The sequence below is a fragment of the Pundamilia nyererei genome, unplaced genomic scaffold, assembly GCF_000239375.1.
Source record: "Pundamilia nyererei isolate P.nyererei 1_Seehausen unplaced genomic scaffold, PunNye1.0 scaffold00573, whole genome shotgun sequence".
Classification (NCBI taxonomy): domain Eukaryota; kingdom Metazoa; phylum Chordata; class Actinopteri; order Cichliformes; family Cichlidae; genus Pundamilia; species Pundamilia nyererei.
Window position 1 is genome coordinate 33077 of NW_005187974.1, and position 12123 is coordinate 45199.

The 12123-nt window shown below is 40.7% G+C and overlaps 2 protein-coding genes across 2 annotated transcripts in view; both read left to right on the forward strand.

The window, feature by feature from the left end:
* Positions 1–2159: 2159 nt before the first annotated feature.
* LOC102205987 (Fc receptor-like B) lies at positions 2160–2795 on the forward strand (the record flags this gene model as incomplete). Its single annotated transcript, XM_013907877.1, is given in 3 exon segments — positions 2160–2204; positions 2294–2489; positions 2569–2795. Coding segments are annotated over 3 exon segments (468 nt in total), but the record flags the coding sequence as incomplete, so codon positions are not given.
* A 1115-nt stretch (positions 2796–3910) lies between these two features.
* LOC102206273 (high affinity immunoglobulin gamma Fc receptor I-like) overlaps positions 3911–12123 on the forward strand; it is a 9718-nt gene continuing 1505 nt past the window's right edge. The window contains exons 1-2 of the mRNA XM_013907878.1: positions 3911–3938; positions 10877–11149. Coding sequence (XP_013763332.1) covers positions 3911–3938; positions 10877–11149 — 301 coding nt within the window. The remainder of the gene's footprint in view (positions 3939–10876; positions 11150–12123) is intronic.

A 12123-nucleotide genomic window follows, 5' to 3' on the forward strand; every position in this document is an offset into this window, starting at 1 on the left:
ATGGTGGTCTGATGGACAGGGTCAGCAGTGAAACATTTGCAGTGTTTGTTGTTGTTGTTTTTTTTAAGTAAAATCATTCACGGTTTTCATTCAAGTTGTAGTGAAATGAATAAAAATCAGCATGTTGAGGATCATCAAGCATGTGTGTAATATTTTGGCATGCTGTGGTGTTCCTGCTGTGTTCTGCATGCTGAATGTGAGGCTGCAGTTAACTGTAGTTGCGTTTGTGAGTTGACACGTTGACTTTAATCTCTCAGATTTCCACATGTCAAATGTGCACATAGACTAGGAGGAACTTTACATCTTAGACACTTTACATCTTTAAAGTGCTCTCAGAAATTTCTCTTCCTCTTGCACTGCAGAACTGAAAATCTTTGTTTGAAATACAAAAGTCATTCTCTCAGTTCTTTAAAGCGTTAAGTCTACCTTTATTGTCCTTCATGTCACGGTGGACCACAGCCACTCATCTTTGCTCCTGTCCTTCATGGATTCTCTGATATTCATCCTGATTTTGACTCTGATTTCTGGGTATTCAGGTGAGTGAAGCGGTTAGCCTTTTCATGCATAGTGGTCACTACAGTGGACAGCTATTCAAAGGCTGTTTTCTTGTATTTGTGCCAGTGTTGATAGTATACTTGCACATAAACCACTGCAGTGGACACTGATGTGTTTCTCCATACACATCAGTTGTGCACCTAAGTGAACACGTGAAAAACTCTTTGAAAAGTACATGTTTAAAAAATAAAGTTCAAAAATCGTTTTTATGCCTAAAGATGAATAAAAATACTTGTGAAAAAAATCCTGATTGAGGTTGTCATAATTCATGCATGAAAGGGTGAAAGAGAAAACTCAATATATAGGCAGTCTTTTAATGGTGTGTTTGTCTGAGTAAAGGATGAATGTTTACTATAGCAGGTATCTGTTACTGTTAAAGTAACTGTAATAGCAGTGCTTTGAAGAAAGACGGTGTTAGGATGTTAAAGATGTGTTGTTGGTGGCATAAGTTACAGAAAACTCAGACCTTTATTAGCCTGTTTGGCTTTTTCTGCTGATTTACTGATTTAGATGAACTGAAGGGCCAGATGAATCACTGAGGTCCTGTATCAGGTCTTTTCTGCATCTTTTCTTTACTGCTCACATTTACTAAGTATATGATTTTCAGACACTGTTCATCTCCTGCAAACAGTTTTTTTTAGGCTGCTTCATTTTTTGTCCTCCGTTGGTCCAATTTCACACTGTGTCATTGCAAAGTCCTATTTTATGTCTATGAAACTGTTACATTTGGAATTTTTAGTAGAATTAAATTTAAACATGCTGCTAACAAATTGTCTAAAATGTCTTTTAAGTGTGGACAATATTAATTCATTCCTTAAGTCAGGTGGCTCTTTATGCTCAAGTGATTCATAGATCAGTGTTAAGTGGTTAAAAAAAAGAAAAAGAAAAAGAGCACCTGAAAGAAAATGGTCAGGTAAAAGGACTGGACTGAAAATAAATGGAAAATCAGCAGGTGTCCAAAGAAACACTATGAAAGCCATTTTTCAGAAGACCACTTTAATAAATTCTAAGAAAGTAAATTGGAAGTAAAATATAAAGAAATGAGGGATGACTCAAGACTTTTGCACAGTACTCCACATCCATCTTTTATATACAGTTGATAGATGTATCTGTAGGCAGGCGTGGGCTCAGACCAGCCAAATGGTGGCTTGTTTCCATTCATCCGGTGGAATAAAAATAACAGAGGAAACATGAAACACTGTTTCTGACTGACTGATTGGATCAGCGGATTGCAGCACGCCTCCAGAGTTTCTCAGTGCCCACCTTCAGAAATACAAACAGAGAGGGGAGGAAACAGAACTGTGTATGTGTGTGGACAAACACACACGTTCTGACGTGTAGATGAGTCATTATGTTACTTGTGTTGTTTTTGTTCTTTGCCATAAAGAGTTCATTTCTTTCTAGGTTTTCTTTACCTCTTACCTCTGTAGCTAACACCTTTACCGTCAGATATATCATTACTAATTGAATGTTGTGTTAAATCTCTGCTGGGAGAGAAGTTGTTGGTGAGTGTGGATTAAAGTTTACATTAAATGTGCTTAGTGATTATTTTCAGTTTGTTTTACTGCAGGTTAAGATTTTTTGAGCAGATGTTCATTCCTACAATGAGTGCTCTTCTACAGCCTGTTGAAACGACTTGTGCCCACATGGTTTCATTTCAGCTGCCACAGCTCGTCTGACTGTGAGTCCCAGCAGCTCTCAGCTGTTTAAAGATGATTTTGTGTCTCTGAGCTGTGAGGAGGACGACAGCTCTGCTGGATGGACTCTGAGGAGAAACACAGGCAGAGAAACAAGGAGTCAGTGTGGAGATGAGTTTGGAAGATGAGATGGTTCTTCCTGCGTCATCAGCCACATCGTTCTACTGGACAGTGGAGTTTACTGGTGTGAGTCCAGAGAGGGTCCCATCAGTAACATGGTTAACCTGACAGTCACTGGTAAGCTGAGTGTGTGGAGTTAGTGTTGATGAAGCTGTGTGTAAATGGATGAAATGCTGTAGTTTGTCTCTGTGTTGAGGTGGATCAGTGATCCTGCAGAGTCCTGTCCTCCCTGTGATGGAGGGAGATGACGTCACTCTGCTCTGTAAAACAAAGACCACTCCCTCCAACCTCCCAGCTGCTTTCTATAAAGATGGCTCCCTCATCAGGAAGCAGCCTACAGGTCACATGACCATCCAGCATGTTTCCAGGTCTGATGAAGGCCTCTACAAGTGTGACATCAGCGGTCATGGAGAGTCTCCATCCAGCTGGATCACTGTCACAGGTGACACACTCACCTGTCTGTGTTTCTGCAGCTTTCAACATTCACAATGTGACGACAACTTAATGACTGTGTTTGCTTTATTTTAGACAAACACACCACCACACCTCCACCTACATCCACACCTCCCCCTACATACACACTTCCACCTACATCTGGACTTTCACTTACATCGTCCTCTGCATCATTCGTCCCTGGTCTTCTTCCTGTCTTGCTGACTGTTGCATCAGCCTGTACTGCGATGCTGAGATGACACGATTACAGGAAACTCAAAGGTAAGATTCAGACTTCCAGATTTTACGTCGTTTTAAACTTTATATTTACCACAGTTCAAAATTTTCTTCAATATTTAATTTCTTAAATAATTTTAAAAAAATTGTGGTTTGTTTCAGATAAACAAGAAGGAGCTGGATGAGACAACATCACCAGTGTCATCATGCATTTTCACCGTCTATGAGGACATTTTTATCAATGACTATTATTACTGTTTCTCTCGATTGCAGAGACTCGTTTCTTAAAATGATGTCTCCTAAAACTTTCTACACAAGTTCACAACTACACAGCCACTTCCAACAAAACCTCCATTTATCAGGTTAAAAGCAAACTTTGCCTAAATATATCACATAAAGCCCTCAAAACACACTGGAGTTCCCCACCCCTGCTCTATGACTGTTTTCTGCAGGGGTGGGGAACTCCTCTGGCTCTGCAACCCCAGGGCTCGAGGACCAGTGTCCTGCACGTTTTAGATGTGTCCTTGATCCAACACAGTCTTCAAGTTCCCCACAGGCCTAGTAATGAACTAATCCTTTGAATCAGGTGTGTTAACCCAGGGTGAGATCCAAAACCTGCAAGACATCAGCCCTCGACTCCTGGAGTTCGACGCCTGTGCTTTTCTGTGTGCAAAACCAACACCATGGGGATCCCCCACCCTCAGCTCTCAGGTTTCTTCCAGCGTTTCATTTTTTCCAGGGCAAATCTGTTTCACCAAGATCAAAGTTAATCTTCATAAACGGAAAATTCAGATGAATTAAATCTCACATAAACATATTTTAATCCATCCATCCATTCTCTTCCACTCATCCTTGTCAGGATTGTAAGGATGGCTGCAGCCTATCCCAGCCACCAGGGTGGGAGGCGGGGTACACCCTTGCCAGTCTGTCACAATGCCAACACAGAGACAGACAACTATTTACACCTATGGGTAATTTAGATTCACCAGTTGACCTAACTCCACTAAATGCATGTCTTTAGACCAGGGGAGGGCGCTAGAGTGCCCAGAGAGAACCCACACAGACACATGCAAACTCCACACAGAGAGGCCGTGGCATGATGGTGAAGTTAAATGCACGACCTTCCTTCTGTGAGGCAACAGTGCTAACCACCACATATTTAACCTGCGAGGAAAGTGAGAGCATTTTCACATCACAGCAGAAACATCTGGACCTGCATCCTGATGCTGTTCGTGGATATCCTGAAGACCGATAACGAGGCTCCTCCAGAAAAGTTCAAATGATTTGCTTCAATATCGAGTCATCTGTATATTAAACACCAGCTGTTTGTGTCACATGTTTGGAAGTATACTAGAATAAAAAAGAACATTTAAACATTTGATAAGTGTGTTTTTGTTCAATAAGCAGTGACAGCTGTGTATACTGCACCCTTGCTGTATGATGCATGTGAGAGACACCTGCTCCTCAGACTTGTGTCTGATTAATCAGTATCATTATTTTCAATAAATAATATGTTAATAGTGATTACTGAGAAAATTTTGGACAGCACACACAGCTGTTTGAACTCTAATATAGTGAAGGTAGCATGGTCACTCATGTTGGGTAAACATTTATTTATTTCACAATTTCAAATCATGTCTCGGTGTCATTGTGTTGGTTTTAAGTGTGATTTTGTTGCTTGCAGATGTCTTATAGGATTATAGGGTTTAACTTCCATAACAACTGCTCCCAGTGATCTAATCCAGTGTTCACACAGGTGAAGAAGTGCTTCCTCTCTGCTTTGTAAAATCTATCTTTAAGTAACAGGAGTCACTCCCTCCCTTCATTAAGGAGACAGCTGAGTGAAAACTTGCTTTAAGACAGACTGCAGCCACTTCTGTCTGCCGCTGTCATTCATCGATTCCCTCACATGCATTTTGGCTCTGATTTCTGGCTCTGCAGGTGATTGAAGCAGTGAATCCATGCATCTGTGTTTATCCATTTTTTCCCATGACCTAGGATGCAAGGGCAGCATCCTAAGCAGAGAAGCCCAGACCTCCCTCTGCCCGGCCACCTCCTCCAGCTTGTCGGGGGGAACATCAAGGTGTTCCCAGGCCAGCCAAGAGATATAATCTCTCCAACGTGTCCTGGGTCTGTCCAGGGACCTTCTCCCAGCACGTTTAATATATTATATTATATATCAGAGATCAAGCGTGTTTCAGACTACAAGCCCTGTAAGAAGTAGGTTTTTAACTGCGTTCAGGTTCAGTTCCAGGCAGGAAATGTTTGAGGATATTCAAGTTGAAGTGTTTTACTCCACCTCCAAAGTTTCTCACTGGACGTTCATATTAAATATTTTCAGTGTTTCAGATGCTGAGGTTAGTGTATATATGAGTAATCCCCGTGAAACTAACCCTGTGAACACTCAGTGGTCTCTCCTCTTTCATCTGAATGATGTCAGGAAATTCATCTCAGGTCTGCTGTCTCTGCACTTCTTCCCCTTTTATGCGTTTTAACCTACATTGTTCTGTATAATGTATTCACACGCAGAGACTAGCATTACATAACTTAATGTATGCACTCAAATATCCCCTCTCTGCCCCCTGCTGGTAACATCTCCAACCTTTTACTGCAATTGATCATATTGACTAGAGCAGCATTTTTTATACTTATATTTGTAATATTTTGACACCAACAGCAGCTGACCAGCTTTTTTGTGCAAATGTTTATTGTTACACTGACTGCTCTTCAACACCTCGTAATAATCATCTATACTAATCGTTGTTCTACATCTGCCTACATGTTCTAATGTTTGATTTCAGCCCTTACAGCTCGTCTGAATGTCAACTGAATGTCAGCTCTCGGGTTGACAGTCAATGAATATATATATTCATCTGTATTCGAAACAAGAGCCATCTGTACAGGTTTTGGAAAACTATTTAAAAAACATTTGATATGTGTGTTTTTGTTCAGTGAGAGAGTTGTCTAAACATTTAAAAGTGATCTACTGAAAAGACCTGACTCTGACTAATCTGTTGTCTTTATTTCTGTATGTTGGTGTGTTGGTGTTTACTATGGAGTGAAATTAGTCTCCATTTTGCACATTTGAACATCTTATTTTATGTTTATGGATCATATGATACACATTTCTAACGTTTTTGAGACTAATGTTTGAGGATTAAGTGGTTTTACTCTCCAGTATATTTGTGGTTCTCTGTGTGTTTGTGCCCCGATTCACCAGCTGTGCCAGTGGTGATCCATAAACACTGCATTAGGGTAAAAAAGAGGAGGTGGTGGTGGCACAAACTGCAGGTTAGTCAGACCCTGGGGTGTCTCTTTGTTCTTAATTTTCTCCTCTTTCTTCTGTTTTTCTTTTTCTTTTAACAGTTAAGTTTAGAAAATAAGTTTTTGCTATTTTTTCTTTTAAATGCTTCCCAGCAGTGAATCTGCTCAGTGATACAACACAAGTTGGGACAGAGCCATCTCACTGATGTTATAACCTACAGGGAAGGGCTTAGATAACAAAGCGCACCGTGTGCATGAATGAGCACCAATAGCTGCTTTGAAAAAATGCAACCCTTTGAGATCTACTAGTCTGTAGCAGCGACTGCTGTTTGCTCTGCTGTCTGCGGGGGGGGGGGGAGTATCAGAGCCAGAGAAGCCAGCTGGATCAGCAAAGGGATCAAAAGGTTCGAAGCGACATTGGTCACAATTTAGAGGCGTTTGAGTCATTGAGGGTCAGAGGTCACTAAACTGAAGTGGACAACTGATCCCACCCGCTCCACTCCACACTGCGGAGGCAGCAGAGCTTCTTCTCCCTCAGACTGATTTAACCTCGCTACCATAAAGAACACCTTCCTACCATTCTCTATGAAGCTGCATAACAACTCTTCATTCTGTGACAAGTGACACCTGCCAGCCATAATGTCCCAATCTCATCTGTGTTTTACTATTATATCAAACTATTTACCTTAAATATTGTATTACATTATTGTATCCTTTCAGCTGTTTTTCTTAGATTTAATGTATACATATTATTCTAATTTTACACAATGTTAAAGTTACTTTTACTTAATGTTTTATTAAATCCCTGCATAGTAAAGTATAAGACCCTCAGCAGGCACCTGTGGCACCTACCTAGCTATTGATCTATCTTGACAGCTCACAGATAAAAAGTTATTTCAGACGCTGATGCTCAGGCCACTCAAAGGTGAACTGTTTCTTAGACAATGTTTTTAGTTTATGCTCAGCCAATTGAGAAATCCCTCCATTTCCAGTCAGACGTCAGGCTTGTCTGACTGGATAAACAGCTCAAAGCCCGTCTCCCGTTTCTCACTGTGAGAGATGTAAACACACGGAGGAGGAAACAGACGGCTGCGTGGACATCTTCAGCTCATAGCAAAACAAGCAAAATGCACACACAGTAAAAAAAACACTCACACTGACGTACAGATGAGACCATATGTTGCTGATGTTTTTGGTCTCTTCCATGCACTACATTTTTTGTAGGTCTGGTTTAGCTTTTCCATTAAAAGTCTTATTGTGTTGAATTTATATTACTGGTGTGTACTTTTATGGTACAACGGCAACAGAAAAAAGCAAATATGCTTTTTAAATGTGCACTTTGAGCGCCAAACTTTCTAAAATAGAAGCAAATGAGTTCATCAAGCAGAAGTACAACGATGTGCAGCAGTTGAAGTAAAGAAATGTGAGTTTCTGTGGGTGAAGGAGGAAAACAGTGCCAAATCACAACAACAATCGCCTCAAGGTGCTTTATATTGTAAGGTAGACCCTGCAATAATACAATAACCCAACAATCATATGATCCCCTCTGAGAAAGCACTTTGGTGAAAGTGAGAAGGAAAAACTCCCTTTTAACAGGAAGAAACCTCCGGTAGAACCAGGCTCAGAGAGGGGCGGGGTCATCTGCTGCGACGGTGCAGAGAGGTCTATTAACACATAGTGAGTGAGAAAGGTGACTGGAAAGGAAAAACACAATGCATCATGGGAACCCCCCGGCAGCCTACGTCTATTGCAGCATAACTAAGGGAGGATTCAGGGTCACCTGGTCCAGCCCTAACTATATGCTTTAGCAAAACGGAAAGTTTTAAGCCTAATCTTAAAAGTAGAGATAGTGTCTGTCTCCTGAATCCAAACTGGAAGCTGGTTCCACAGAAGAGGGGCCTGAAAACTGAAGGCTCTGCCTCCCAGCAGGTAAGCCTGCAGTTTGGGATGGAGTGACATGGTAGTATGAGGTGATTAAGATTTTTGATGTTAGATATTTTAGAGATTAATTTTACAGTATTCGCTCAAATGGAATAAAGCAGTCCTACATCTTTGTTTTAATATGTGCTTTGACTCTACAAGCACAGTGTAAATATCAGTACAACAGCCTTGATTATATGGACACATGGCTCGTTTGAATGAAATAAACTTTACTGATATACAGAGCTTGTTCTCATTTTTTTCTATTCTTTTTTTAAATATCATATTTCTGATGTTTTATATCTGTTCTCAGTGTTTACAATATAATACAATATAAGTCCTAATGATTTTGTAGTATTATCAGATGTTTGTGCTATGCTACTATATTATATCTCATGTTCCTTATATCTTATTTCACATTCCTTACATTTTATATGACACACTTCAAATGTCTTATGTCAATAAAAGATAAGGGAACTGTTGGAACATCGAGCAGCTTTATTTTGACATCCTGTGATACTCCTGCTTTATGCTCTGTGTCGTGCTGTGACGGTGCATGTGTGCTCTGTTTTGAGGCCAGAGATGTTAATCTAGTTAAATAATCACACTGGTCACAAGGATCTTTACATTTATTTACTTTTGAATAAGCGTGTGATCTCCTTGACTGCTTCTGGTCTCGATTCTGAGAACCACAAACCCTTCCTTTAAATGACGCTGCCTCCTTGTATAAACACTTGTCAGTGTCGAATGTAAAGCTGGTTTCCTTCTGCAGTCACTCTGCACTCGTCATTCATGGATTCTTTCAGATTCCTCCTGATTTTGATTCTGATTTGTGGTGAGTAAAGCACTAAAAAGACAAAAGTTTATAAGGAAGTGATGGAAGTTTGTTTTTTAATATGTAATATAATTGGTTTGTGGCACATATCAGAGATCCTGCATGTTTTTGTTTCTGTAATTCCTATGATTGGTTAGTTTTTAGCTGCATGTATTACTGTAGGGTCTACCTTATAATATAAAGCACCTTGAGGCGACTCAAGGAGTTAATTAAGCGACTTAATTCAGGAGATGATGGTGATCTCTGTGAAGTCCGTGGCCTGACTGATGGTGTTGAGGATACAGAGATAATGGTCTATCATAAAGGAAGGTAATTAATGGATTTGTGTAGGTGACCTAAATAAGTTTCAGTGTTTGACTTTTATCTCTCACAGGTTAGTAAAGGATGGTGCTAACAGTGTAAAGACGAGTTGGGAGAGACAGACCCGTCTCGCTGATGTTTGTCTGGGAACAGACAACAAACTAATCCATGTGCATACATGAGCCTCACCAGCTGCTTCCACAAACACGAAATGAGGATGAGAACAGGTTGTTCACAAGCTTAGTCTAAACCTATGAGCTCTCGACAGCAGCGGGCCTTTTGTTGTTGTTGTCTAAGGTTTGTTGTTTATTCAGTGGAAAAAATGTAGCACAGAAACCATTAGTGGTGTTTCTGATGTGTAACAACAACAAACTCACTCCCTGCCCACTGTGTTAGCCCCACCACGGGTGAAAACACTCACAGAGGAGGAAACAGAGCGCTGTTTGTGTGTTTGTGCATGCGGTCAATTTCTTCCACTACGAGCCTAGAGCAAGACAAATAAAACATACACGCACACCGTTGTGTTGCATACAACCTGCTACTACATGTAGAGGAGTCCATATGTTTCCATTCGTATTGATAGATCAGTACATCTTCATTTTACTTTTATTTTCTTTATTTTGCATCTTTTCTAACTGGTCGCACTGAAAAATATAAGGTTGAGGTGTTTTGTGCATATGCAGAGGAGAGATAATGGATATACAGGACAAAGAATCATAAATATGGAGCTGCCAGGCAGGAGGAAAAGAGGAAGACCACAGAAAAGACTGATGGGTGGAGGGAAGGAGGACAAGCAGAGGGTTTCAGAGGGAGGATGTTAGGGATAGCTGTATAGACAAGTACAGAGAGCAGCAGAAAGAAGTAGTCTTTTTGTTTTAGTTGTTTTTTTTTAGTGCTGTGCTTTTACCACACTGACAGCAGTACAACAAATTACAACAAATCTATTTCTAAGATTTGTAATTGTAGTCCTGTGTTTTGATACAGACTCATGTTGGTGTATGAACTGAGATAAATCATCTTTTGTATTAATATGGCGCCAAATCACAACAGCAGTTGCCACAAGAGGCTTCGTGTTGTAGGATACAGACCGTACAGTGTTAGAAAAAAAACACCCAACAGTCAGACGATCCCCTCTGAACAAGCACTTGGCGATAGTGGGAAGGAAAAACTCCCTTTTAACAGGAAAAAGCTTCAGACTGATCCAGGCTCAGGGTGGAGCAGCCATCTGCTGCCACAGGTTAGGGGTGAAGGAATGGAAATAAATGGACAGAGGTGTATAAACAGATAGTGATTACACATCACATGGGTTACAGATTTAGATTTAGATTTGAATATTTTCGTCATGAATCCTCTTCAAACCATCATGTGAGAAACTTGCATGTTAGTCTGCTCTTTTATTCTCCGGGCTTCATCTCACCTAAGTTGCACAAGTGTCTCACTTATGTGAGAAGACTGATTTAAAAAAAAGTGCCAGATGGTCTTTGGTATCAAAATGATTCCTTGTTTTTCACTTTAGCCCTCACAGCTCGTCTGACTGTGAGTCCCAGCAGCCTCCAGCTGTTTGAAGGAGACTTTCTGTCTCTGCGCTGCGTGGAGGACGACAGCTCTGCTGGATGGACTCTGAGGAGAAACACTAGTAAAAAGCGAATGACTCCGTGTGGAGATGGGTGGGGGCAAGCAACTGCTTCTGCCTGCAAGATCACCTATATCTTAACACAGGACAGTGGAGATTACTGGTGCGAGTTCAGAGAGGGAGAAACCAGCAGCACCCTCACCCTGAGAGTCACTGGTAAGTTGAGTGTGTGGAGTAAAGCTTCTTTTATGGTCAAGCATGTTCACTGTCCACTCCAATTCGGGGATGGCCTGTCTCTCCCTGCAATGAGCTCTGTTGCCAGATGGAGGCAGTATACCAAAGTATAATAGGTCTGTGTGCCAGTCTTGCTTGTAGTATTGATGGTCTGTCAGCCCACGGGGAAGATCGATGTTCAAACACAGAAAGAGCTGAAGTGAAAAAAGGGTTAAAATAATGAAAAGTGTTGACTGTGTTTTTCATACTATTTTTTTAAATTCATTTTTTCCCCATCCTCCTGTTCTGATTCGATCCTCGCTCTATTCCGGCCCACATTCAACTGCTCACATAATCTGCTTCCAGTGATTTCCAGTCAGGATCTTGGAGTACTGCACTGGAACACACCTGGGATGGGAAAAAACCCAACCACAATTGTGCATGTGTGGGACCGTAAAACCAACATTACTGTTCATGAAGCTATGTGTAAATGGATGAAATGTTGTAGTTCTTTGCCTGAAGGGAGGAAGCATGTAATTGATTCTGTTTGATTGTCTGTATGTTTGTTAGCAGTCTAGTGTCCAAAGTTTTCAGGATGCCTTTTTCAAATGGTAGATAAAAATGGTAGATACCAATAACAGCTCGAGCTGATTTAATTTTGGGGAAATCAGGTCAAGGTCACACCACGTGGGGAAATCATCAAAAAATGCATATTACCCACAACTGTTTATGGATCTTCTTCAAACTTGTGAACAACATACTAGGCTTTACTTAGCCTGACTGAGCACTTGAACTTGACCCTTCATTTCTAAGACCCAGGGTCTGACCTTCACAAAAAATAAATAACCCATGTAGAGTAATATATCATATGAAAGGGCACAAGAGCATTTTTTAACCTCTTTTTCAATTGAAAACTCAACTTTTTAGAGCTTATAGAAACCAAACGCTTCAGACAATTCTGCTCCAATCATATATAT